Below are 26,815 nucleotides of genomic sequence, written 5' to 3'. Positions count from 1 at the left end.
AGCCTGACCTCTGATGTGACTTTAAAATGTCTAATATATTAGGTGTTTAATACTTGATAAAGTCTGGTGGATGTCGCCAGGGGTAAGGGTAAGGAATAAAGGATTCCAAAGCACATAAAAATGCAAACCATTCCAAATGTTCTTAGTGCTGGGAGTGAAGGTTCTCTGATTCAAGATGGCAGATTGACCATAAAAGGGATTGGATTAAACGAAAGGAATAAGAGTGAGAGGGGCAACTGTAAGTCAGTACAAGACTTCAAAACGTTTCTGGAAGGTGGGGAACTGAGGAGAACAAGAACTCTCAGCTCAAGTTATGTAGGAAGAGGCTGCAGCAAAGTATTGAGATGCGATCTGTCCACAGAACGCCCGAGAGATGGCAGGCCCGGGCTCAGCACAAGCTGGGAGTGAGACGGGGACCAAACACAGGAATGAGAGCTCCAAGTCCATAGGTGAACGAGTGACTAAGGTGACAGGTTCCTACACGTCTCTTTCCCAGAACTAAAAACAGTCATCTGTACTTAGATGGAAAAGCTTCACTGACAGTCGGGAAGAAAGGCTGAAGAAAGACTGACACCTAAGCCCATTACCGTAAAATCTCCAAACATCTGGTAGAGAAAACACAGGAAAGGAATTAGGGTATTAGAGCACATCAGATGCATCAGCAGCAATACAGGAGGTTATGAGATGCTGGACGCAACATCTTCAAAGTTGGGATGATGAATTATTCTGAATCGTAAATTCCATATACAGTCAAAATATTAATCAAGGTCTCAGAAAGTTTGCCTCTCACACACCCATCCTGAGGAAGTTACTTCAGAATATACTCCAGCAAAGTAAAAGTGAAAAAGAAAAAGGAAGACATGGAATACCAGGAGTAATAAAACCAACCCAGAAGAAAATGAAAAGAAATCCCAGGGCAAACATTGCCGACAACCAATGACAATATCCCACGGACATGGGGACACCATTCCTCCATGACTGACAGCTCTGAAATCAGGATGCACCTCCCAATCCGCAATGCCTTCCAAATGGTGTTGGCAATAACATGGATATAATTGCTTGCCACAGCTGTTCATTTAGGCACCATTTCAAAGGAGCTATGCCTCTTGCTAGATGTTAATTACGACAAAATTAAATTTTATCTCATAAAAAAAGAAAGACAATAAAAACTCCAGGAAAAACAAAAATGAATATGTTGGGATCCAACTGAACTGTGGCATGATTATGAACAATTTATGAATTGTAACAAAAGATAATCCTCGTAAAACTCTTCTGATAAAGACCACTTGGGACCCACCTACAGTCCAACAAAACTAGGTTTTAATAAACTGCTGTGGTAAGGGAGATTACGTATCAAAGGCATCATGGAGAATTTTGCCAAAGGAGGACACAGGGCAAAATTGTAATACTGGGGGAGAAGTGGAGTGTAGATAGTGTTTGGAGTGTTTGGAGGCTTGAAGGGAAAGCGGGGTTGTGTGTAAAGTAGTTAATATCAGCCTGGACTAAGAAGCAAACTCGAGGTTCTCTGTCCTTAGGAACTACAAAGCTAAGATAAATGTCGACATTTGTGTCCAACAACCCCTTATCTGAAGCTAAGGACCTCAGCTGCTTTTTCTATCAAAGTAAACCCGTGACTCACATCTTCCAGGCAAGAGTGAGATGTTCCACTCACACTAATAGGATTTCCAACAGCCAAGTTTCTGCCAGTCTATGATTTTAGAGATCAAGCTTTCTCAAAACTACATCCTTTTATTAATGAACAAAACCAGGTTCATGTGTTCACGCCAACTTATCTAGATGCCAAGATCATTTTTCTTCAAAGGGAACAGATCACTTTTCTTCAAATGGGATGGCAAAGAGGGAACCAGAATCTGAGTATACCCAGTGGCTCTGCAGTTAATGCCATTTATGTGGTCATTAAAAATCACATGCTAGTTATTGGCTTTCAATGTTTAGATTCAAGTTATAGAAAAAACAAAAAAAATAAATTTCATTAAAGATCGGAATTTAAATGTTGGTAACTCTGACGGTGCACGTAGAAAAAGATGGACACTGGAAATGGGAGAGAAAAGGTACGGTTTCAGTGAAGGGCAGGGACTATTATCACTGAAGATAGTACAGCTAGCCTAGGATGGTGTAACACTGCTTATGCTGATTGAAGAAAAAGAGGTAAGAATATAAATATGTGGCACACAGAGTGGGGGGTAGGTGTGTTGTACATATGTGTACATATGCCATACTCCTTCATAGGAGAGAGTTGACAGATGATGTCTGATTTTTAACATCACTCTTCATGAGGGAAATACCAATCAAAACCACAATGAGATACCACTTCACACCTGTCAGAACGGCTAAAATTAACGAATCGGGAAACAACAAATGTTGGCGAGGATGCGATGAAATCTTGCCATTTGCAACAATGTGGATGGAACTGGAGGGTATTATGTTAAGTGAAAGAAGTCAGTCAGAGAAAGACAAATACCATATGACTTCGCTCATTTGTGGAATCTGAGAAATAAAACAGATGAGCATATGGGAAGGGGAGGAAAAATAAGATAAAAACAGAGACGGAGACAAACCGTAAAAGACTCTTAAATACAGAGAACTGAGGATTGCTGGAGGGGTGGGGGGTGGGGGGCTGGGCTAGATGGGTGATGGGCATTAAGGAGGACACTTGAGGGGATGAGCACTGGGTGTCATATGTAAGAGATGCATCACTGGGTTCTACTCCGGAAGCCAAGACTACACTGAATGTTCACGAACTTGAATTTAAAACAAGAGACACTTTTAAAAACCAAAACTCCCATAAGATTTAGAGTTAGGGAGGCCACTACAAAGAAACTACAGAAGCATCAGAAGTGGATGTTTCCAGGAAGTGAGACCTGGAGAGCAGGAGTGGTAAAATGTTCCTTTTTACTATAAACCCCCTTTCTGCTATACCGCTACCTATATATATTCAACTATTTACTATATGATAAAAATAAAAAGCAGGTAAGTACTCAGGGAACGGAAGGGGACAAGATGGGTCAGCAAAGGAATAGAAAATGCGGCACTTTGCTGGAATGGATTTTTAATCCCTTACCTAAATGGCACTTACCCGTCGTCTTCAGAGGTTTTGTTCCTTTTCTCTTTGACCTTATCACCACCTTTCTTATCTCTCTCTATAATTTCTCCCTGATACACCTTGCTTCCGATGAGCCTGAAATACAAGAGACAGCCCTGTTGCTGGCTTACAGGTCCCGGACAAATTCAAACGTGGACGTCATAACCATGACGACCCTAGAAAATATTTTGATGTGACTCTCAGATACGCAGCAAGAAGGCATTCTGGGCCAGGGCGCTCCCCTTGAATCCTTCATTTCGTTCTGGGGCAGTTTCCAACAGGTCCAAGTTGTCAGGCCTGACCCGTGGTACCTCTGGGGTCTCCCGGAAGGCACCAGACCTGCTCGCACCCATTTTCATGACGACTCACCGGCCGGAATCTTGCCCAGCCCCCAAATTAAACTCCCCAACCTACCCTACTTAGCATGTCTTTACCTCTTAGCTCAGAAGAAAAGAAGAAATGCAGTTTACCTTCTGTAACATGGGGTTCACACTGGCTCATTACTCAGACCTCAACTTAAACACCACCTCTTGTAGGCCACCTCCCTGATTTCTCACTGTCTAGACAAGTCCCTCTCAGTCCTTCCGGCCATCCCTAAGCAGTCGCTACGGTCTAAAATGATGTCATCTACCGATTTGTTTATATACTTGTATTTCTCCCCGTTGCAATTTCTACAGCAAAACAACACTGCCTTTTTCTTAGACGTACACTGATCACTCTGATCAGTTCCCGGACTGAAGTGGGCACTCGTTTGTTGGAAGGAAGGAGAGAAAGACAGGAAAAGAAAGGGAATGGAAGCAGGGAAGAAGACAGGAACAGAATGAAAGAAGAGATCGTGGGAAGGAGAGAAGGAGGAAGAAAGGACGGAAGGGAGAGAGAAAGGGAAGAACGAAGGGAGAGAAAGAGGGAGAGAGAGAGAAGGAGGGAGTCAACCTTCTGAGCCATATACCATCTGCTGAGATAAACTCTCACACCAGCAGACTGTGGACTTCGCACCCTGGCAGGCCCACCCTGGCCACCACACACACACACACACACGTGTGCACGCACACACACACACACACACCTCCATCTCAGGGTCTCCAACCAGAGTATCGCTTACATGGTGAAGTTGGTGACGAAAGCCGCAGCTGGAATCTGCATCTGAAACTCAATTTCCTGGTCCTCAGAAGCTCTATTCAGCATTCTACAGGAGACCGTAGTGAAGGCATAACGGGAAATGATGGTGGACTTCACCCAGAATTCTGTCATTAAGGGTTTGGTTTTCTGTTGGAATGAAAAGGCACAGTATTTTCAGTGATGGGTGAAAGTGCAGGAAATAACCTCCAATCTGGGAGGCCGTGGTGTGTGATTCTTTTCTTCTTTCCTTGTCTCGTCCTGACTTTCCCACTTTGTACTCCCTCCGCTCATCAGGTAACTGTGGTTGAATGACCAGTTTGTGACACAGAAGGACGTCTTTTAGCCTAACTGTGACTAAAAGTTAAGATTTTAGTCACAGTTAAAGATTAAGTCACAGTTAAGATTTCCAATTTAAGAGAGAGTACACATGGCTTAACTAGTTTAATGAAGTACTGGAATTTCAAAAGTAAAGTGAAGTATCCAATTCTTGTCATAATGTGATCAGCCTTTAGATCACATTTACAGGATCACAAAGGAATGAAAACATCAGAGCTTGCCTAAAGAAAATCTCCTATTTTCAAATTAAATTCCATATCCACTTAGAGAAATGATATTCCAGGGCTTTCCTGTTTTGACAACAACCACATGACTGCAAAGTAGGAGTCGATACTGAGCTCAAGAAAGTATTGGGGCAAGTAGAACCCAGAAAAAGGAAAGTGTAGGCTAATAAAATTTGTCCCCCAAGTCTCTGACAAGGGCGGTCACCACACGGAGCAGATTTGAAGGCTGCTTGAAGTCCTCAGTGTGTTTCTAGCCCTCACCACAGTGGTCCATCTGACCCCGGCCAGCAGCAGCAGGCGCTGAAGGGGTAAGGAAACATGAATGACAAAAGTCGCTGCGACAGAGCAGTTCTCCGAGAACTAGCTGAGCAACTCACAGGCATGTCACCGACTCGATGTTTGTGTCCCCCTTCAACCCCCACCCAACCCTGCAAATTCATGCGGGGAAGCCTTACCCCCCCCAATATGGCAGCACTTGGAGATGTGGCCTTTGGGGGTGATTTGGTTAGGTGAAGTCATGAGGACCTTGATGACGGGGTTAATGGCCCACAAGAGGAGCCACGAGAGAGCCCGCTCTNATATATATAATTATATATATATATAAAATTTATTTAACAAAAATAAATTTCTGTTGTTTCATACCAATCTGTGGTATTTTGTTACGTAGTCCATGCGGACCAAGAGAAGGCATTATCTCATGACAGACTTGGACACGCATATGACGCAGGCATTTTTTATTCCCATTTCATACACAAGAGCAAGTGAAGCCTGCAAGTTTACATATTGGCCCGCCAGGCATTCATGGAAATCAGACTTGAACTCCATCCCACCTGCTCCAGAGTTGATGCTCACCGCCATGGTGCCTCTGTGGATAGGTCTTTCTGTCTCTGTGTGTGCAAAGCCCAGCGTGGCCTTCAGTATGCAGCAGGCTGTCAATAATGCTGAACGGAACCAGGCTACTCTGCTAGGATCCTACTTTCCCTTACCAGCGTCATCCTACCCAACATTTATTTCAGCCTTCTGCTCTCCAAATTTCTTTCCAGCGCTAAGCTAGTCTTCAAAATAAATAGAAGATGATGACCTGCTTATATCAAAGCATATTGCCCTTATGATAGACAAAGATAATCTTTAACTCCACTTCAAGAAAGTTTCACAGAGTGTCGTACTATTTAAACATATTTAACTGGGGGCGCCTGGGTGGCTCAGTCGGTTAAGTCTCTGGCTTCAGCTCAGGTCATGATCTCACGGTTCATGGGTTCGAGCCCTGCATCGGACTCTGTGCTGAGTGCCAGCTCAGAGCCTGGAGCCTGTTTCAGATTCTGTGTCTCCCTCTCTCTCTAACCCTCCCCTGCTCTCTCTCTCTCTCTCTCTCTTTCTCTCTCTCTCAGAAATAAATAAAACATTAAAAAAAATAAACATATTTAACTGTTTGAGCCAGATCATGGCCTTCACAGCAAACTGTTAAAAGCTGGAGAGATATTTTATATGCTGTGTTAGAGAGGTAAGACTGAGCACTCTCTGAAACAAAGCACATTTGAGAACACCCACAAGATGGGGCGCTGCATGGAACGGACCCACACGTAGGCATGGCCAGAATGGATGAGTGCTGGGAGCGGAGGTCAAGGGATTATTCCTGGTGATGCAAAAGGATAAAAGCAAATGGCAGTAGGTTCAGGAAGGATGTTAAGAGAGTGTGTATCTGTCTTAGAAAAGTGAAAAAAGATTAACATACAGGTTTGGTGAAGTGATGATCAGGTTGAGAAAAAAATCTAAACCTATCTGAAAGATCTTTCCCCTGCAAGAGAAAAAGAAGTTCTCCAATTCGGTGGAAGAAGGAATTACATCAGAGCAGTGGCCCTCTGCTTACAGAAGCATCACCTGGAAACTTACGAGAAATGCAGAATCTCAAACTCCATCCCAAACTTGCAGAATCAGAAACACCGGGGATAGAGCCAGAATTTTAACAAGCCTTCCAAGTGACCCTGATGGTCAAGTCCAAGACTCTGTTTTAGGAAGAAGTGGTCTTCTTCATACATTTCCTCATCTATAAGAGGGCCTGAATAAATCACTACCTTTACACTCACTTCTGAGATCCAAGAATCTAAGGCAAAGCTAAAGTGAGGAATAGGGGCGCGTGGGTGGCTCACTGGGTTAAATGTCTGACTGTGGCTCTGATCATGATGTCAGGGTTCAATAGGTTCGAACCCTGCATTGGGCTTTCAGCTGTCAGCACAGAGCCCACTTCAGATCTCTGTCCCCTCTCTCTCTGCCCCTCCCCCATTGCGTTCTCTCTCTTTCAAAAATAAATAAACATTTTAAAAAAATCTTTAAAAATAATGGTGATATTTTTTAAAAAATGAAGTAAGGAATAAAACACTGAGTCTTAGGAAGACAATTCCTAAGAAATATTTATTTCTTAATCAAATATTTAAAAATATTTGATCGTACACAGTCTTCATGAAAATTTAGTCTCTTTAGGACACTATTTCTCTCTCTTGAAGTGATTTGGATTAAGAAGAGATTCTAGAGAGAGGTGGATTAACCAAATGCTTCTGTTAAATGGTCTCATGAAAACCATATACCACGTTGCGGTAAAGACACTGTGGACTCGGCCAGGGAAGGTGACAATAATAGTGATCTTAAGAGCAGAGTAACGTGTTGGGTTTTTTTTCTTTTTCTTTTTTTTAATGTATTATTTATTTCTAGGAGAGAGAGAGAGAGAGAGACAGCGTGAGCAGGGGAGGGCCAGAGAGAGAGGGAGTCACAGACTGGAACAGGCTCCAGGCTCTGAGCTGGCAGTCAGCACAGAGCCCGACGCGGGGCTTGAACCCACAAACCGCGAGATCATGACCCAAGCGAAAGTCGGACGCTCAATCGACTAAGCCACCCAGGCGCCCTGGGTTTTTTTTCTTTTTAATTAAAATTTGTATCTCCTCATCTTTCCAAAATGGAACCCTAAGATAAATTAAACTCGAAATCGAGAAGCAGTGTTTTGCTTTGATTCAGGTTTCCCTGGAAATAGGTTCTCTTCCTAAATTATCCATGTTTCAACATATTCTTTGATCTCCAATAGCCTCATATTCTTATATACGTGAATTTGTGAAGGGTCTAAAACACCACTGCACACAGCTCTAATTTCTAGAGATGCCCTGGGTAAAGAGGAACCAATGCTTAAAAAAAACACAAAACCTATGAACTCGGAAAATTCTAGTTCTCATTTTCCACTTTATTTGAAATGTAAACTAGAAGTGCCTGGGGTGGCTCAGTCAGTTGAGCATCAGATTCCTGGTCATGATCTCACGGTTCATGGGTTCAAGCCCCACACTGGGCTCTGCACTGATGGCACGGAGCCTGCTTGGGATTCTCTCTCTCCCTGCCCCTCCCTCCCTCTATCTCTCTCCCTCAAATAAATTTTTAAAAAAAAACTTTAAAAAAGTTGACAAAACTTTATGCGTATATGTACATGGTAACATATACGCATGGTAAAACGTCAAATTAGAAGATAAAAGGAAACACAATGGTTCCCCTCCAGCCCTGGATCTACAGTTCTGTTCCCCAGAGGCGAACACTTAAAGTGACAGTTTTTTGGTATATCTTTCCGGAAATACATGCTGTGTTGATTTGCTTTAATGTCGCTTAATACGCTTAATACGGTGTGTTCATCTTTCCATATCCGTGCATGTTTCAATTTCCGAAGGCTGCATAACCAACCACTCTAGAACTTAGTGGTTTAATAGCAATGTGGCATTTTCTCTTGTGGTTTCTGTGGTCAGGAATTCTAGAAAGGCTGGACCTGGGGGAACGGGACACTCAGAAGGTGGCTGGAGCTGAAACAAAGGGCCCTGAAGCTGCTTGGGGCTGACTGGCATCTACCTCGTGTGGTCCCAGGACCTCTGCATGCGATCCTTCCACATGGTCAAGTTCAGACCACCTCACACATTAGTCAGGCTGAGGCCGTGGTAGCTAGAGGCTTCACGCGGGCACGTTTCCCAACATGGAGGTGGGGGCGATTTGCCCTCACCCTGAGAGTCACGTGACATCGTTTCCACCTTACTCTACTCTACTGGGCAAGAGTCACAAAGGTATATTCTATGTAACGAGAGGGTCCGGACCGAGTCTCCATGGGAGGAGTGGAGTATCAAACCGCTGCTGTCTTTGAAAAACGCAATCTGTCACCTTACAAACTGGTCCCCTCATTCTTTTAATAGCTGCACAGTATTTTCTTTTTACAGATGCACTATATTTTATTTTATTCTTAAATTTATTTGAGAGAGAGAGAGAGAGCACGCGCATGAGCAAGGGAGGGACAGAGAGAGAGAGAATCCCAAGCAGGCTCCACAGTGTCAACACGGAGCCTGATGTGGGGCTCAATCTCATGAACCATGAGATCACAATCTGAGCAGAAATCAAGAGTCGGACACTTCACTGACTGAGCCACCTAGTCGCCCCAAGATGCACAATATTTTAATTAAGCAGTTCCCTATTTTATCCGTCAACCCTTTATAATTATTTTTTGTGATTGTTTGAAATGCTTATGCCTTCAGATGCCCCTTCTCTCTGATGCGTCCATACCACGTGTCGGCAAACGATGGCAGGCAGGCCACAGGATTTCTGTAAATAAAGTTTTATTTGAACACAAATTCTTTCACATCCATTCATTCGCACACTGTCTGGAGCTATTTTTGTGCTATAATGTAGAGCAGTTAACTATTCATGTGTCTGTGACAGATGATAACCTTACAAAGCCTGAAGTACTTACTATCTACTCCTTCAAGTAAAAGTTTGCTGATGTCTGGTCTGCACTATTTAAACAGATAAAGCCCTGATTTCAGTCACTTGCATACCTTTACTGATTGGTGTGTTTTAGGAAGAAATCTCAAATGATACAGACCACATTTTTATTGGACTTGCACAACCTTTTAAAAGTTTTCATGTACATGACAACACTTAAAAATGAGGGGCGCCTGGGTGGCTCAGTCGGTTCAGCATGCAACTTCAGCTCAGGTCATGATATCGCAGTTCACAGGTTCGAGCACCGGCTTCGGGCTCTATGCTGACAGCTCAGAGCCTGGAGCCGCTTCGGATTGTGTCTCCCTCTCTCCCTGCTCTTCCCTGCTCATGCTGTCTCTCTCTCTCTCTCTCTCAAAAATGAATAAACTTAAAGAAAAAAAAATTTAATTGGAAAGTTCACATAAAAATCCCTAATGCCCATTTCTCTTGGAACAACACAAGGAGGCCCCGGTGGATGCACATTCCCACGTGACCGTGAGCTGCTGGCACTAACAGTGGCTGTGGCCTTTGATCAGACCCAAATCCCACAGTCCCGGCTGTGCACGCCTCCTGTCTCATGGACGCGGACAGTGAGAGTCGCCATGTTCACTGTGCTTCGACTAAAATCGTTCCTAGGCCAAGCTTGTTCTGCTCACTGACGTCCTCTGCTCCACTAAATTAAAAATGGCCACAACTTGCACACCTGTGTTCAGAGAGGCATTTTTCACAACAGCCAAAACATGGAATAACCCAAGTGCACACTGGCTGATGGAGAGAGAAACAAGATGTGATTTGTACCCATGATGGAATATTACTCAACAGAAAGGACAGAAATCCTGACACATGCTACAACACGGATTAATTCTGACAACGTTATGCTATGTAGAATAAATCAGTCACAGAAGGACGAATCTTGTATGGTTCCCCTCGTATGAAATATCTGGAGTAATCAGTGTCATGGAGGCAGAAAGGGGAAAGGCAGTTTCCAGGGGCTGAGGGAGGGGGAAGGGGGCGTTTTCCATAATGAGTACAAGAGTTTTGGACATGGATGGTGGACCTGTACTGCACTGGGAATGCACTTGACACCACTGGATAATTAATGGTGTAAAAGTTAAATTTTACGATTATATGTACTTTAATACAATAAAAATTTTTTTTTTCTAAATTTTTGATGGCCCCAAATTCTTTGCTTTTCTTGCCGAGAGGTGCATTTCAATTCATTTACCTTCTGATTCTGGGCCTTAGTGACTTGTTTCACTTAGAGAACACGCCGGAAGTGATGTTCGGGACTCCTGAGGCCAGGCCACAGAGAAGCCTCACTGTGTGTACCCAGGTGTTCCAGAACTTTCCTCATGGCCCTGAGTCACCAGGTTGAATGGAGACTGTCACGCTGGAAAGGCATGCGTGGGCGCCAAAGGCTGCCACCCAGGGGCCCGGTGCACAAAGACCTTCCAGCTCGGCCCACTGCCAGCTGACCGGCCACCGTCGATGTCGTGTGGCCAAGAGAATCATTAGTCTGAGGCCAGCCGGGACCTCGGCCCCACAGACAGCACAATCCAGTGGTGGCTGCTCCAGGCCGCGGGGCTGGGGAGAGGCCTTTACACAGCAATAGAAACTGAGCCCCTGTTCTCTACGCACTGTATTTGCTCTGCTCTGTGGACTTAGGTCCATTAGACATACCCCTGAAGCCCTACTAGAGGAAGTTACAGTATAAATGATAAGGACAAAATATAAAGAGTGAGAGTCCAGCCCCCTCGCCCAGCCAACACAGGCCAGAGCAGTTTATTGGCCTGGGGTCACACAGAGAGGGGGCCATCAACCCACGTGATAACTGGGAGCCCCTGACTTCCAATCTTGCCTCTTTCATGGAAGGATCTAGAGGCAGCCCGGCCGTTCAAAACTTTCCACAGGGACCACTCACTGTTAGATGGCCAATGTAACCCAACACTCCAAACGCATACTCAGTATCAGTCTTTGCGGCTGATTTCAAAGTGACCTGGGAACCCCCCTCATGGCCCATTACGTTGTAAATACTCAAGACCCAGAACAAGTCGAATCCATTTGGCACTGCTTTCACATTCTGTTATTTTTCAAACGTTATCAACCTAGAAGTAGACTCTTTTACATAGAAGTAGAGCCATAACTGGGAGAAGAGCTCAGGGAGTCTGCAGCTTAGAGAAACAAAGGGTCTGGACCGGGCTGTGGGCCATTCCACACGAACTCTAGCTCCTGCAGCAGAGAGCCCGTGCCCAGCACTGTTCGGAAAGTAATTTAAGATGTTCTTCACTTGGTACGCTTGAGGATAGCTGTGAGGTCATGCCGATTTGTCCTTATTCATAGTGTCAATGATCATTTCATGTGACATTAGAAGACACCTCACCAAACATGAGGTCTAACTATTACGGTATTTCTGCTTCACCTCAAAATGAGATTATGGATATGGTAGAAATTTTCCACAATATTACAGCAAAAAGTAGGACGCATAGTTTATGGGCCCAAGAGACAGATTGAGAAAAGTTTCAAGAAACTATTTTAGTTTGATTGCTTCTGCCCAGTTACTATTTTCCCACAGGAGCCCCCCACTGTGACTCACGCCTCGTGGCCCTTGTCCTACTAGACAGCGCCCTCGGTCTCCAATCTATGGGAACCAGTTGTGGGCAGGTCTGTCCACACCCCCAGGCTGCTCCTCCAGTCCCCCCCCCCACCAGACAGCGCGCACACTCAGAACAAGAACCGTGACTTCTTCCTTGTGGTTATGTTTCTTCCCCATAGCTCTCAGCATAAAGTAAAACTCAAAAACATTTATGGAATGAATTTTTGAATCTTGAATGATTAAAGAAAAATATATATCCCCCCAAAAAGAAATGGTAATCAACTAGAATTTGTTAATCACCACTATAGATTAAATTCCATGAAGGACCGAGAAGGTCGATTACACATAGCTCCTTCCATCAAGGCACTTCCGATCACATTGGGAAGAAAGTGCAAAAAATATAAAGCAACATAGGAAGATACGTAGAGACCTACATTTTACTCATTGGCTGGAGGACCTTCCAGAATTTGGAAGAAAGAGCAATCAGTGAGATCTGTAAACGTAAGAAGACGTTTTAAAATAGATATAGAATTTGTATGTGGTGAAAGAGAACAAAAAGAACATTCTGGAAACACAAAAGACACGGAAGCAGGAATGAGCCTTAGCTTATTCCTGGCACTAAGAAAAGAGTAGTTTAATTAGAAAGGGGGGTACGGTGTGAGAAGAATATTGGACTGTCAGGAAACCGAAAGCCCAGAGCCAAGTACAGAACTTGGAATGGCAGAGGTTTATAAAAATGTGCCATAAAAGGAAGGATGTAGAACAGTTGCTTCAGTTTTTCCCCAGTGCACGGTGCTTAAAAGTCCAACGTGCTTTCCATATTTATATTTAACTCATTATTTTACTTGGGGATGTCAACTGGAAAATGGGAGGCAAAATCAAGTCTTCCTGTGACAAAACAAGTTCTTCACTGTTTTTCCTACAAAGGCTGAACAGATGGAAAAGCGGTTTGAGGCAGGGAGTGTCTTAATTAGCTGCTCGAGGGACCCAAGTCATCTGTGTGACTCATGTGAGCCACTTAAAATCAAGCCACCCAGAGGATGTCCTGAATTACCCAAGATACCATCTGGAAATGTAAGGGAGCAATGTTTGTGACAGCATCTTCCAGAACGAGGACCCTTCCCAGATTAACCTTTTGTTGATTTACTCTGGTCTAACAGTTGTCCAGTGACCAATAGAAGAAATAACTCTGGAGACGGCAGAGAACCTTAGAGATCACGGACCTCGGGCCCCCCTCACTATGTGAGGCAGAAGGCTGGCGGCGGGTGGTTGGTGGAATCTGGGTGCAGAGATCTGCGCTGAACCCTCATGTCTCTCCCTTCCAAGAAGAGCAACACCGCCCATGGTGTCATCCCATGAAACAGAAGACGTTCACACAAGGCATCTCCCTGAGGACATACGTGCCCCTGGGTGAAGCCATTCTCTCCCTCTGTACACAGAGGGCGGCATCGGCTCCGAACTGTCTATTTGTGATAACACATTCAACTTCGCAACATTTCATTACGTTTAGAGGAAAGGAAACCTAAAACTGCACTGATCATCTTCATGCAGAGAAAAGAGCATACTCTTTGCACCTCCCAACAAAAGGCAAACCACGATGGTTGGAGTCGGGACGAAGGAAACAGACGCACACATAACTAGCCCTCCGTGACGTAGCGACGCTCGGTGCCTCACCCCGTCCCCGGACTGTGTTTTCTATTTTCCTCCTGCTCTGGCATTTGGGGCCTCGCTCCTGGAGAGATGTCCCTCCCAGGGCAAGCTCATTCCTGGAGACGGCAGACTCGCCTGGCAGGACCCCACCCCCCTTAATACACTACCAACCAGTCTGGAGCCGGCGCCCAGCCAGCTCCTTCGCCAAGCTTTCACACGCCAGGCCAATACCCCCCTTTCCCAAGTCACCCCGGGGCCAGATACCAGACAGCTGGAGACCGCCAGGGTGCCTCCACCTCTTCCTTCATGATGATCAATTCCAGGTCTCCCTGTCTTACCACATCTGCTTAACACAAATCCCAACTACAACTGTGAGGGAAATGCCAAGACACGGTCCTGCCCCCAGGAGGTTAAACGATGACAGTGAGAACCAAGAGAATATTTGTTAAGGGCTCTGGATCTGCAGGCACAAAGATACCCCTGCTTCTCAAAATCTACATGTTCTTTGTGTATGCGGTGGCAGAGAGGGTCAGAACAAGGGTATCTAATTAATTCAGAAGAAAATGAAGCAAATCCTTGTGGTTCAGGAGCTGGCAGTGACCGGAGAACAGCAGCTGTTGCCGCCCACGTTCTATTCATCGCTTAGGGAACATTCACAGACCTTCAGATTAGTGCGGTGCGGCTAGAGCATGAAATACAAGAAGACTCCTGGGGTAAACTGAGGCTAAAGAGGCAGGCCACAGCCAGATCACACAGCGCCTTACATGTCTCTGGACTTTATCCTACAGGTAACGTGGAGTCACCAAAGACATTTGCAAAAGAGAGTGATGCATCAGGTCTACGCGGAAAGAGCCTTCTGGGACCAGCTGTGGATATAAACAAAGCTCATGTTAAACAGGCACAAAGCATGTGAAAGTAAAGGCTTTTAAAATTCTTAGAGATTTTAAGAAAATCCAAGTGATTACACAAATATTCTAAGGGTCAAGAAAATCTTGGAAACCAAGAATGAAGACTCAAAAGCTATTTTTTAAAAAGGTAAACTTATATTTTATGAAGGAACTTAAAATCTTTTATATGGAAAACAGTATAAACAAAGTTCATCGACAAACGACACATTTAGGGGGGAATTCTTCCCATTCAGAAGACAGTGTAGTTCTACCATGCAAAGATCTCTCTCATACCAATCACTGGGGGATAAAAGAGAATAGAAAGATGAGTATCTCACACACACACACACACACACACACACACACACACTTCCCAAAAGAACCACTCCAAATGGCCAATAAATGTATAGAAAAAAGTCTAAACTCATAAGTAGTCATGCAAATGCTAAAGGAACAATGAGACAAACAGCTAATATCTATGAGACTGACAAGTCAAAAAGTAATATATGTCTCCTGGCAGAAATGTGAGTACTTATCGATGCTGATAGAAATGGAATTCATACAGACAGTACTAAGAGCAATAGTATTCAAAAGTAGTCTAATGACATCTACCAATATGTAGAATGTCCAGGCACTTTGATCCAACAATCCTCCTATTGAAAAGCTAGCCATAGAATAAAAAGCACCCACAGGGGTGCCTGGGTGGCTCAGTCGGTTAAGCATCCGACTTCAGCTCAGGTCATGATCTCACAGTTCGTGGGTTCGAGCCCCACATCGGGCTCTGTGCTGACTGCCAGCTCAGAGCCTGGAGCCTGTTTCAGATCCTGTGTCTCCCTCTCTCTCTGACCCTTCTCTGCTCATGCTGTCTCTCTCTCTCTCTCAGAAATAAATAAGCATTTTAAAAAATTTTTTTAAAAAGAATACAAAGCACCCATGTAATAAAATAAATAAAAAGGTTTTTGCAGCATTTTTTATAGGAGTCAAAAAAGCTGGAGAGAAACCCAAAGCTCATCCACAGAATGCTAAATAAGTTATGGTGCACCCACAACATGGAATAGTTTTCACCATCGAAAAGAATGGACACGGTTAGGCCAAGTGAAATACTGTTGATTGAAAAGCATAAGCAATGGAGAAAAGTAGCTGAGAAGGTGGTGTGGTGTGTTAGGTAAGAGCACACACAGACGCCAGAGACGGGCCGCACATCCTGGCTCTGCCCTCTCTCACCAAACACAGGGTCTTGAGTGAGTTACTCAGTCCCTCTGAGCCTCTGCTTTGTCATCTGTAATGCCTCAAAGGATTGGACAAGAGCGACTGAGTTACGACACGTGAAAGCACCCAGCGAGCCCTCAGTCACCATTAGCCGCCATTATATGATCCCACTGTTTGAAAGCGATGATCAGAAGTCTCATATCTGCTAATGTCTGTGTTTACCCCATCTTCTCTGGCGTGTTCTTTTTCTCAATGCCACCTGTCACCTCCTCCATTACTCATACACTTGTCACTTATTCATATACGATGTCTTTTTTGGTCTATCTCTACCCCACCTTAGAAGTCAAGTTCTATGAAAGACAGGGTCCTTGGTCTGTCTTGCTCAGTGCTGTATTCCCAGTGTCTACCATGGTGCAGGGTAGTAGCAAGCATTCAAAAAAAAATAAACAAAAACAAAAAAAACAAACACTCAGCCTCTCAGTTGGAACGAATGTATGCGTGGATGTGTGCATGAATGAATATGTGTACAGGTCTTGCTAGGAGACTATTTTCCATGAGTCTCCGGAATTTCTGCACATGTTTCGAGCAGAGGCATTAGCTATCTTAGTTTTGAATTGTCTTTTCAAGGATGTTTGGACAGTGAACCGCTTTGGAAGAGGGAGATGGTATCTCCCTCCAGGGCAAAGGGGAAGTTGGGTTTCGATCTAGAAAAATAAAGAGAACGTGCCCCTCTCGGGACACAGGTCAGGCAGGCTGAGTCCTCATAAAAGAGTCAGGCACCCCAGGCGCAGAGCTCCTCTCGTGTGGAGATGTCGTCAGGCCCTCTCTGTGTGACCGTATGGGAACCGCGCCCAGGAAGGGGACAGACACTGACTGTCAGAACACCGCTGCTCCGTGAGCAATGATCGCCCTCTGTCTCTGAGCCGGGAGTCTCCTGTGTTCTGCCGGCATCCACGCGACGGCAACAAACGAACCCCTGGGCTTGTGAACTGGGGAAAATCCAGACTCCTCACAATTCCCAATAAACGACGTTTATGTTCGTTGTCTATCTGTCTACGATGATGTGAACATGGAGGCAAACATGAGAGAATGACTACGAGATTAATAAACTTGGGCGGATCAGAAGGAGGAAGGGGAGGAAGCCAAGCAGAGAATGAGAGCACGACGCCCCAGTCCAACAAAGATGGTAACGGTTGTGGCGGCGGTCGTGCTAAAGCTGGCACTGACTCACACAGCTCCCAGGTGTAGACAGACCCTGGAGAGATGTCTACCCTCTGAGAACCTGCTGCAGAATCCACATCCCAGAGCCAGTAGGCACGTCCCCACATCCCAATATTGCCCTGCACCCGCCATGGTAAGGAAGGACTGAGATTGGGTCAAGTGAGCTCTTAGGGTCCCTGATCAGGTGCCCAAATTCCAATCTGAGAGCCCCAGCATGCACCGAGAGCCGCGCTCAACCCCATCACAGGACGCTGTCATCTCCGAGTGTGACTTCCTGCCTTGCTTTAGTTATCTACTTCACAACAAAGCCTTTATCGTATGTAAGAATGCCAGAAAATGTATAGGTTAATTTGTTTTTTTAAAGGCTCTGAAACTCCNATACATACCAGCCTCTGCAACAGTCTGACCTGCCTTGGCTCCCTGAGAGCAACCTGTAAGAAGAAAAGAGCCATGAAATATGATTGTGAGGCCATTCGTAAATGAATTACACGAGGAGGGTTAAAACCGACCCAAGCTACGGGAGAGATTATCCATCCTGAAAAGTAGATTGGACCCTTAATTAAACCGCTGCCAGCCCAGACTAGACTCACCCCCTTAAGTCCTGGTTGGCTGCTTGACCCATGATGTCACTACCTCACCTGAGGGTTCTTCTATCTGTTACAACAGTAAGTATGAAACAATTGAAAACAAAGAATTCATCAGAATATCCAGATTTGGTTTCACCGTATTTCTGACTTGAAAATAAAGCTCTTTTTTGTCTATTACAATGAGCGAATGTATTCAGTTCTATTCTGATGGGTTCAATTATCCAACTCAAAACTTTAGGACACTCTGCAAGCAAAACCGAATTTACCTTGAAGTTTCTTACTGTACTTTTTCTGGCTTAATTATGCTTTCCCACATGTGGAAGAGGGGCAGGAGAAGGTGATAAAATCCTCATTGAAAAGACATTGCATTAATTAATCAGCCACTCTGGACTCATTTGAAAGTCTTATTAGCTGATTGTTGAACATCATTCATAGCAAATCACTGTTTAAACAAAGTGTTAACTACCATTGCTGTGGGTAATAAATCATCCTTTCCAGAGGACAACTTGATAACATAGATCAAAAACTTGAAAAATACGCCTAGACTTTATGAGTATCTTTTTTTAACAGAGCTACAATGTGCAATTTACAAATATAACTCATTCACTTAGAGCGCACCAGTTAGTTTTTTTAGTATATCCACAGGGTTGTGCATTCATCCCACCATCAAGTTTTTTTATTATGTCAAAAAGAAAGCCTGCACCTCTTAGCTGTCACCTCCTAACCACTAATCCACTTGGTCCCCGTGGGCTTGCCCATCGTTGGCTGACGTTTCATAGGAATGGACTCGTATGGTAGACAGTCTTTTATGACTGGCTTTTTTCAGTTAGTGTCATCTTTTCAAGGTCATCTCTGTTTTGTTTTGTTTTTTAATTTTTTTTAATGTTTTATTTAATATTGAGAGAGACAGAGTACAAGTGGGGGAGGGGCAGACAAACAGGGAGACACAGAATCAGAAGCAGGCTCCAGGCTCCGAGCTGTCACCCCAGAGCCTGACGTGGGGCTTGAACCTGCAAACCGCTTGATCATGACCTGAGCCAAAGTCAGATGCCCAACCGACCGAGTCACCCAGGTGCCCTGAGGTCATCCCTGCTGTAGCATTTATCAGTACTTCATTCCTTTTCATGTCCAAATACTATTCCTTTGTACGGATAGACCACATTTTGTTGATCCATTCACCAGGGGATAGACATTCAGGTTATTTCCATTTTTTGGCTTTTATGAATAATGCTAAACTTTTTGGACAGATATCCAGGAGGGGAGTGCCTGGGCCATACAGTAAAGTTAAGTTTGACTTTTTAAGAAATTGCCAAACTGTTTTCCAAGGTGGCTGCAACATTTTTACATTCCCACCAGTAGGCATGTCTTTAACTGAAAAACCCTACTTATAGAAAAGTACTGTGAGAGAAAAAAAAATAACAGAAAAAAATAAGAAAATTCTTTACAACTTTTAAAACAATTGTTAATAATTAGAAATGGCATAAAATATTTAAAAAGAGGTCTGGTTAAGTATATTATGATACACAGATCAAGCACAGAAAATAATGATATGTATCTATATTTATTGGCATCAATAAATGTTCACTTTACTGAACTTTGATGCTCATCACCAAACATTTATCTAGCTGTCTACAGGAGTATTGCATTTCCTCGGTCCGTTGTGGGAAGGCAGGGCCATGTGACTGGCTCTAGCCAAGAAGTTATGAATATAAGTAGCATTTGTCACTTCTGGGTTAAATGATTTAATTGCAGATGTACCGTCCCACAGAACTGCTTTTTCTTTCTGGCACAGTAATTAGCAGTGTTTGAAATGGTAGCTGCTCCTTCAAGCCCAAGTTCCCAGGGACCACCACCGGCCCAGGACGGACGAGTTGTACATGCTCGGTATCTAAGACATTGAGATTTCGAAGCCATCGTTACCACAGAATGACCTAGCCTCTCCTGATGAATAAATCCATGACTCGTTTTATGTGATTAAATCTGGCAACAAAACATCACATCTAACATGATCTCGTTTTGTGTAAGTCCACGTGTTTGTATGTGTAGAATGTGTACCGAAATGTAATGGCTGTTACCTGTGGTTGGCTCAACTTTTTCTCTTTACGCTTCCCTGTATTAACTCACATTTTGACAAATTCCTGTGTTTTACTTCCATAACAGAAAAAAGAAAGACCAATAAAGAGATTTCCATTTGGGAAACTGAACTCATAACAGTAACTGCTTTAATCCCTATCCTCTCCTGATCTCCCTGGGGAAAAATATATATATATGTGTAATATATGCTATTATAAATTATCATCATAAGCCAGTACAGAGTGTCCTATTCTATAGAGCATGGAACAGAAGAAATGCCACAGGACTCACACTGACACCTACGGCCCTGACTCCAAATGAGAATCCAAGAATGAGTAGGATACACCGGTTTCTCTTTCTAAAATGAGGGGGGATGTCTGAGACGCTCTCCATGGAGCTCATAATAAGCATTCTGGGCCAGCCTCCCCACCACCAGCACCACCACAACCAACCACTTCTGCAGGTTCATCTCAGGCCTTTCCCTTCCTCAAACCGTGGAATAGTCTGGAGATCGCTGAACACAGCTATGGTCAGAGGGAAAGCCCAGCCTCTCTCAGGTATTATGATCTGTGATTGATCTAAAAAGTATTTTCTTTGAAGTTCCCTCCTCTGTAAAATAGGTCCTCCAAGAAAATAAACAAGCTTTACTGAGAACAAGAGAAGTTGGTTTTTCATTCTTTAGATGACTATCTGAGGTCTCAGGGGATCACCATGGCAGCACTTCAGTCCAAGTTTAAACGAGATTGAACCAGAATCAAAACTTTCTGGTACAGACAGACTCCTGGTGCCAGCTAGGATTGGCTCTGGAAATTACACCAATGTCATCAGCATTGTTTTTAGTTAGGAATTCCTGATCCCTTTTATTGTTCAAGGGTTGCCCATTGGCCTCATAAGAATCTGAGAGTGGGATTCAAGACCAGATACGCAGGGGCGCCTGAGTGGCTCAGTCGGTAAGGCATCCGACTTTGGCTCAGGTCATGATCTCATGGTTCGTGGGTTCAAGCCCCACGTCGGGTTATGTGCTGACGGCTCAGACCTGGAGCCTGCTTTGAATTCTGTTTCTCCCTCTCTCTCTGCCCCTTCCCTGCTCATACTCTGTCTCTCATTCTCAAAAATAAATAAACATTTAAAATTTTTTTAAAAACCCAGATACGTAACTGATTCCAGCTCATTGTCAAGGACTGCCATGAGCAGTAATCTCAAGAGCTTGGGGCTCCAAATCGTAGACTTGCCAGATGGCTCAAATAAAATTCTTTGCTCTACCGAGCTGAGCTTATTTCTCAAGCATCAGAACAGAAGATGTCCAGGCTGCAATATTTACTGAGAAACATAAGCCATGATCCTTGCCATCGAGGACCATACTACGTAACTTGAAAGAAAGCAACGTGTGCTCTTGCAAACTTAACTGACAGGGTAGTTTTTGTAAGTTACAAAGGAAACAGACAAAAGTAGAGTTTGCTCTGCTCCCAGTGGCCTTGAGAAGCTTTACGATGGAGGTATGGTGGAACCAGTCATGCAGGCGCTTGGGGAGTGGGGTGAAAGGGCAGGAGAAATTGATGGACAATCAGTACAGGAACTATGTGGAGAAATAGCTTCAGAGATCTCCCACCGCCTCTCCAACCCGTATGGGCCAAGCAGCGGGGTAGAGGGTAGGTGAAGGTTTCCTTTGTGCAAAGAACGTAGCAATCACAGTCACAGCTATGGAGTCTGGAATCCCCCATCTACATGATCAGTTAGTCCAGCTCGAGGTAAAAGGTGGCAGGTACTGCTTAAATGTTCACAATCTGAATAGCAGGGACTGTTTTTTTCCCCCAAGATTTATCACAGTGTTGGATCACGAGTAGAAGAGAAGAGAAATACCCTTGGAGCATTCCAAAAAGCCCATAAATGGGAAGGGCATGGGGAGAGAGGAAGACAGTGAACTCTAATTCTAACCAGGGTGAAAGATACTCAGAATATGTAGAGCACAGGCTTCCCTCTTAGCAGAGATGCTTTAATGACCCAGGATGACTCAAGAGAGGCATAAAGACAGGCTTCATTCCCTCTCCTCTTCCCTTGAGCTCTATCACTAGGTCTGTGACCCCAGGTCCCATAACAGATCCAAAGGACACTGCATTTGAGCCAACCTCAGCCACACCACATCAAGGGACTGAAGTCGTGAGTTCCTACAGGGCTCTGTGCTAGGAACCTACCTACCAGTTGGCCACCATCCCTGAAAATATTCTGAAATCCTGACACCAAGATCCAGGAACTCATACGTCAGTGCCTCAGATATCTCTTATAGGCACTGAAACAAGACGTAGGCCTACAGGTTGGAAAGGCACTGGAGTCACCAACTGTCACCTGGACTGAGGATAATTCACCTGAGAAGATCCCTATTTGGGTAAGTCTACATGGCTCACACACAGAAGTTTTACTCCTTGGGAGTGATGTTGCTATAGGTAGTTCAGCTATTAACCGTTTTCAATTCACGGTGCCCATGACCTCAGCCATGGAAGAAGAAACTTCACTTTCGGGCTACAATGCCAAACAATTTCCACGTAGGTTTAAAAAAAAAAAAAAAATGGCCACTGGGCTTAGGCAATTCACTGTTTCTTTTCTTCACCTGTGAAAAACAAGGCAGATGGACTTTGCCTCTAGGAAAATAAGAAGGGGATTCAGAACACCCCCCCACCACCACCATAAAGAGCTCAGGCCTCCATCCCAGGGCCCCACCTTCCTAAATGCAGCCAGTCACTCCTTAGCAAGAGAGAGCTTTCTGGGGTCTCCAAACCGAAGCCTGAAAACGCGGGAGGCGAGACTGCTTTTAGTGGAGCATCCAAGGCTTGGGAAGGAGTGCTGGTTGGAAAAAGGACCCAGTTGTCTGTACGTCCTTATCCTCTCTCCCCCTCCCGCTCAAAGAAACGAGAGATGGCTGGCTTGGCAGTGAGTAAATGTCTGCACTCTCTCCGGAGATAAGCTCCTTCTGGTTCAGCCTCACGACTCCATTTCTCCAATCACGTGCTTGCACATGAAGGAGACGGTACAGAGTGGCCTGGAGCCCACAAAATCTCGTATGGACTTTACTTGTTAACGAGTTAAGTCCAAAAACAAGAAAAAAAAAATGTGTCGTCTCGATTCGTGCTTCGTGTTTCTGACTCCAAAGGTTTGGTGGCACGTGACAGATCATCAAAAATTAACACTCCAGAAATTCTCAACTCAGGGGATCAGAATAGTATCGCACCACAAGCCTATCCTAAACACTATCCACATGCCAGGAGCCACAGATAAACGTCACATCAAGACAAATTCCATTAGGTTATAAGTATGAAAGTGGCTTTGTCTTTGGAGGAGACCTTGAAAGCCTGGCTTTGGCATTGAGCACACCTGGGTTCTACCCCGGACTCCGCATATATCACTCAGGTATGTCTCCTGTGGGCAGATTTCCATGGCTCTCCTGGAAAGTACGCACCCAGAGACTTTCCTCACCGTGGTAGTCAGAGGTTTAACCAGGCTGTCCAAAGACAACAAAAAGTAGCTCATTTTACTTTAGTGCTTACTGAATACACGTACTTTGCCTGAATTAACCCACTTCATCCTCGCAACAGCCATAAGAGCAGAAGTGGGTTTATTATCTTACTGTTACTTAGAGGCTAATAAAATGTAAGCTTCAGGATCTCTCACTTGTACGGTCCCTTAACAAAGGGGGACACCTGTGGTGTTTGTAAGCCTATAAAAACGAGTCATTTGTTGTGATTTATCGTCCTAAATAAATGTTCACTTTGGCACCTAACTTTGTGGCCGTAATTTGATATACCTTTTCTCCGAGAGGGCCCTGCCAATTATGTAAACTTTATTTGCCTCTGAAAACCTAGATCCATTACCCTGCTGATGAGAGCAACAATTCTATCCTGCAGATGATGAAACTGAGGCCCAGAGAGTTTAAGTCACTTGTCCAAGTACACACAGCCAGTTAGTGCTGGGAATGCACATTTGAACGCAGGCAGTCTGGTTCGGGATGCTCTTACTCATACCCTTTTATGCTTCTTCTTATTTTTACACAGAGCCACTAGCAAACTCTTTGGGACATTTTGAACATGCAATAATTAGTCGCTATCATGATTTTGTAAATGAAAAACTGCTTTTGCACCAAGAGGAATACAGCCCTATCCTGATTTAAGGAAGCCACATCATTTTGAAACTTGGGAAACAGATAAACCTGTAACAGGCTGATTTTATACAAGAGACTTCCCTTTTAACATTATTTTCCTGGAAGGTTCTTTTAAAGCAGTACTATTCTAGGTGTGGTCCGCAGATCATGTGTATCAGGATGCCCTGCACCCCACCCCAAACCTAATGGATCTAAACGGATGGGAGTGGGGGCTCGGGAGTCTGCATATTTAATGAACTCCTGAGGGTCTTGTTTGAAGATCACTGGTCACCAATGCCCCACTCTGGGTGACATTGTTTACAAATGGGGCGGAGGACCAGAGGGCAGAAAGGAGCTTGAATTTGAGGTGTCATTAGTGATATGGCCAAATGAAGAGAAATAACAATAGCAGGTGCAATTCTAGCGAACAGACAAGTTCATGTAAGTTAAAATTTACATAAAATTCACCTACTCATTTACAGTAAAAAATTAAGTTTGTATATCATTTTGAACCCATGGGGAATAAGCATCAACTACACGGCCACAGACTCTTGTTTTAAGTATATTAATTCCTTCAATCTTCAAGCTCCTTTTAATTAATTTCATCGTTGTCACTCTCGAGATGAGTAACTAGAGATGCACAGACAGACGAAAAGTAACTCTCCAGGAAGTGCAGAGCCAGGATTTGGACCCAGGAAGTCTGGTTCTGGAGCCCGTGTTCTTAAATCCTACGTCTCACACACACACACACGCACGCACGCACGCGCACACACACACACACACACAGAGGTTTGTTCATTTAATAGAGATAAAAAGGTAAAATTGCAAACTTTCATAGGACTTCGTATCTTGCAGTTTTTGTCTGAGTTAGTCATTTTCAAGATGAATAAATAGCGCTGTGGTTTGAAGGCAGCAGGAAATCCTTGAAATGGGCCAAAGCCAGTCTGTGCAGGGAAAGTTTCGAGCTCACTTGCTAAGCTCACTTGCTCTGGCCGATGCTGGCGCCCTCATCCCTCCTCCTCGCTCCCTCCTCCTCGCTCGTAAACGGAATCCTTGTTTCAGTTCCTCCCACACTTTCCTCCCTCCACCCCTTCCACAAAAGTTTCAAGCTCTTTACCCCAAATTCCTTCCCTCTGCACTTCAGCCGTCCAAGCCCAGCAGCAGGAGCTAATGTAAGTGCGGACACCGGGCCAAGCCCTCCAGGCTTATTAACTATCAACCCTTAACACCCTAGTATTGCCCACATTTTACAGAATTGGACGTTGAAGCCTCCAGTGACTTGCCCAGCATCACAGAGCTGGCTAGTGACAGGACCAGGAATCGAACCCATGCAGCCTGACACCAAGCCCGTGCCCTTGATGACTTTACTACCATGTCTACCACTTATTGAGTGCCCGCTGCACACCAGGTCCTTTACACCAACTAGCAGCTGAATCCTTACAAGTCCGCTCGAGAGGAGGGGTATTCTCTGCGGTGACCAACAGACAGCAAGGCCCAGAAGGATTACGCAGCCTGTCCAGGCCACACAACTGTAAAGGGCAAAGCAAAGACCAGGTTTTCTTTTCTGGATCCAAAGCCTGCACTTTCTCCACTCCACCTCTCACCCTCCTGGAATTTTTATTGGTTATTCCTCCTGGCAACTGTACAAGCAAACGATCGCCTAGTTTATTCTGCAGAAAGCACATCCATGTGCAGAGTCGACCAGAGAGGACCCATCTTCCAGATCTGCTCTTCAAACCAAAGTGCTGGAAAAGGCCAGGGCCAGTATGCCTACTTATCACCTGTTCCCATCGTGTGAAACATGCTTCAAGCTAAACAATTTTAAAATAATTTAAATGGCGCATGCGTGAACAGCACCCAGAGATGCAGATAAGCATTGCCTGCTTTAACTGGGACACGGCCACTTCCCCCAGGAGGTCTTTACATGGATATCTGTTGTCAGTTCGTCTTATGTTTTTCAATAGGCTTTTCTGTTCCTCAGACATNCCTAAGCGAAAGTCGGACGCTTAACCGACTAAGCCACCCAGGCGCCCCAGGTTAAGTCTTTTAAAACGTGAATTCTTGGGGGGCACCTGGGTGGCCCAGTTGGTTAAGCGTCTGACTTTGGCTCAGGTGGTGATCTCTCGGTTCATGGGTTCGAGCCCTGAATCGGGCTCTGTGCTGACAGCTTGGACCTGGAGCCTGCTTCGGATGTTCTCTCTCTCTCTCTCTCTCTCTCTGCCCCTCCCCCATTTGCATTATGTCTCTCTCTGTCTCTCAACAATAAATAAATGTTTAAAAACAGTTAAAACATGAACTCTGGCAGATGGACAGAACATTAGCTAGGGGAAGTGAGCCCTTGGTGTTTGGTCTTCCCCCACCACCAGGCCACCTTTAAACTGCGAACCCATTGATAAAAACCTGATGGGAAAGTCGCGTTACCCCGGTTTTCAGATGGGGAAAGTGGAGGCTTCTGGGAGTTTGGAACTTCTAAACTGCTTTTCCCCTGGAAAACTAGGAGCAACAGCAGTAACACACAACCACTACATGCGTCCTAGAGAAGAAACTTTGTAGTTAACTGGGGGCTCTCGCTCAACAATGAACACCGTCCACAGCAACAAACCAGCAGAAATCCGCGCAGATAACAGGAGTCAAGATCTGGTCGTGCAGGACGTCAGGTCCCAGACACAATTCTGCAGGAAGTTCACCCTGCGGGCGACGGCCAAGAGCGGCCGGCAGATGGGGGAGCTCGGGAGAAGGCCGGGGAACGGAGAGGAGACGGGNGTCTGGGCCCCCCCGCCTCTACTTACTTGCTCCGAAGTGTCACCCCGGGGCCGAGCCTCCTCCGGCGACCCCGCGCAGAGCGGCAGCCCCAGGCACAGCCCCAGCAGCAGGAGCATGGCGGGGGCCAGAGCGCGGCAGGGCCCGGCGGGGC

The 26,815-nt window shown here is 44.9% G+C and overlaps 1 protein-coding gene across 1 annotated transcript in view; it reads right to left on the bottom strand.

The window, feature by feature from the left end:
- The window catches only part of ITIH5 (inter-alpha-trypsin inhibitor heavy chain 5), a 77,868-nt gene extending 51,059 nt beyond the window's left edge, over positions 1-26,809 (bottom strand). Inside the window, exons 1-4 of the mRNA XM_077758408.1 lie at positions 26,691-26,809; positions 17,499-17,543; positions 4,206-4,369; positions 3,098-3,199 (exon numbers count right to left, since the gene is read on the bottom strand). Coding sequence (XP_077614534.1) covers positions 3,098-3,199; positions 4,206-4,369; positions 17,499-17,543; positions 26,691-26,780 — 401 coding nt within the window. The 5' untranslated portion in view covers positions 26,781-26,809. The remainder of the gene's footprint in view (positions 1-3,097; positions 3,200-4,205; positions 4,370-17,498; positions 17,544-26,690) is intronic.
- Positions 26,810-26,815: the final 6 nt, after the last annotated feature.

Source organism: Crocuta crocuta, unplaced genomic scaffold, assembly GCF_008692635.1.
Source record: "Crocuta crocuta isolate KB4526 unplaced genomic scaffold, BGI_CrCroc_1.0 scaffold32, whole genome shotgun sequence".
Taxonomy (NCBI): domain Eukaryota; kingdom Metazoa; phylum Chordata; class Mammalia; order Carnivora; family Hyaenidae; genus Crocuta; species Crocuta crocuta.
This window is presented reverse-complemented; position numbering and strand designations above follow the sequence as displayed.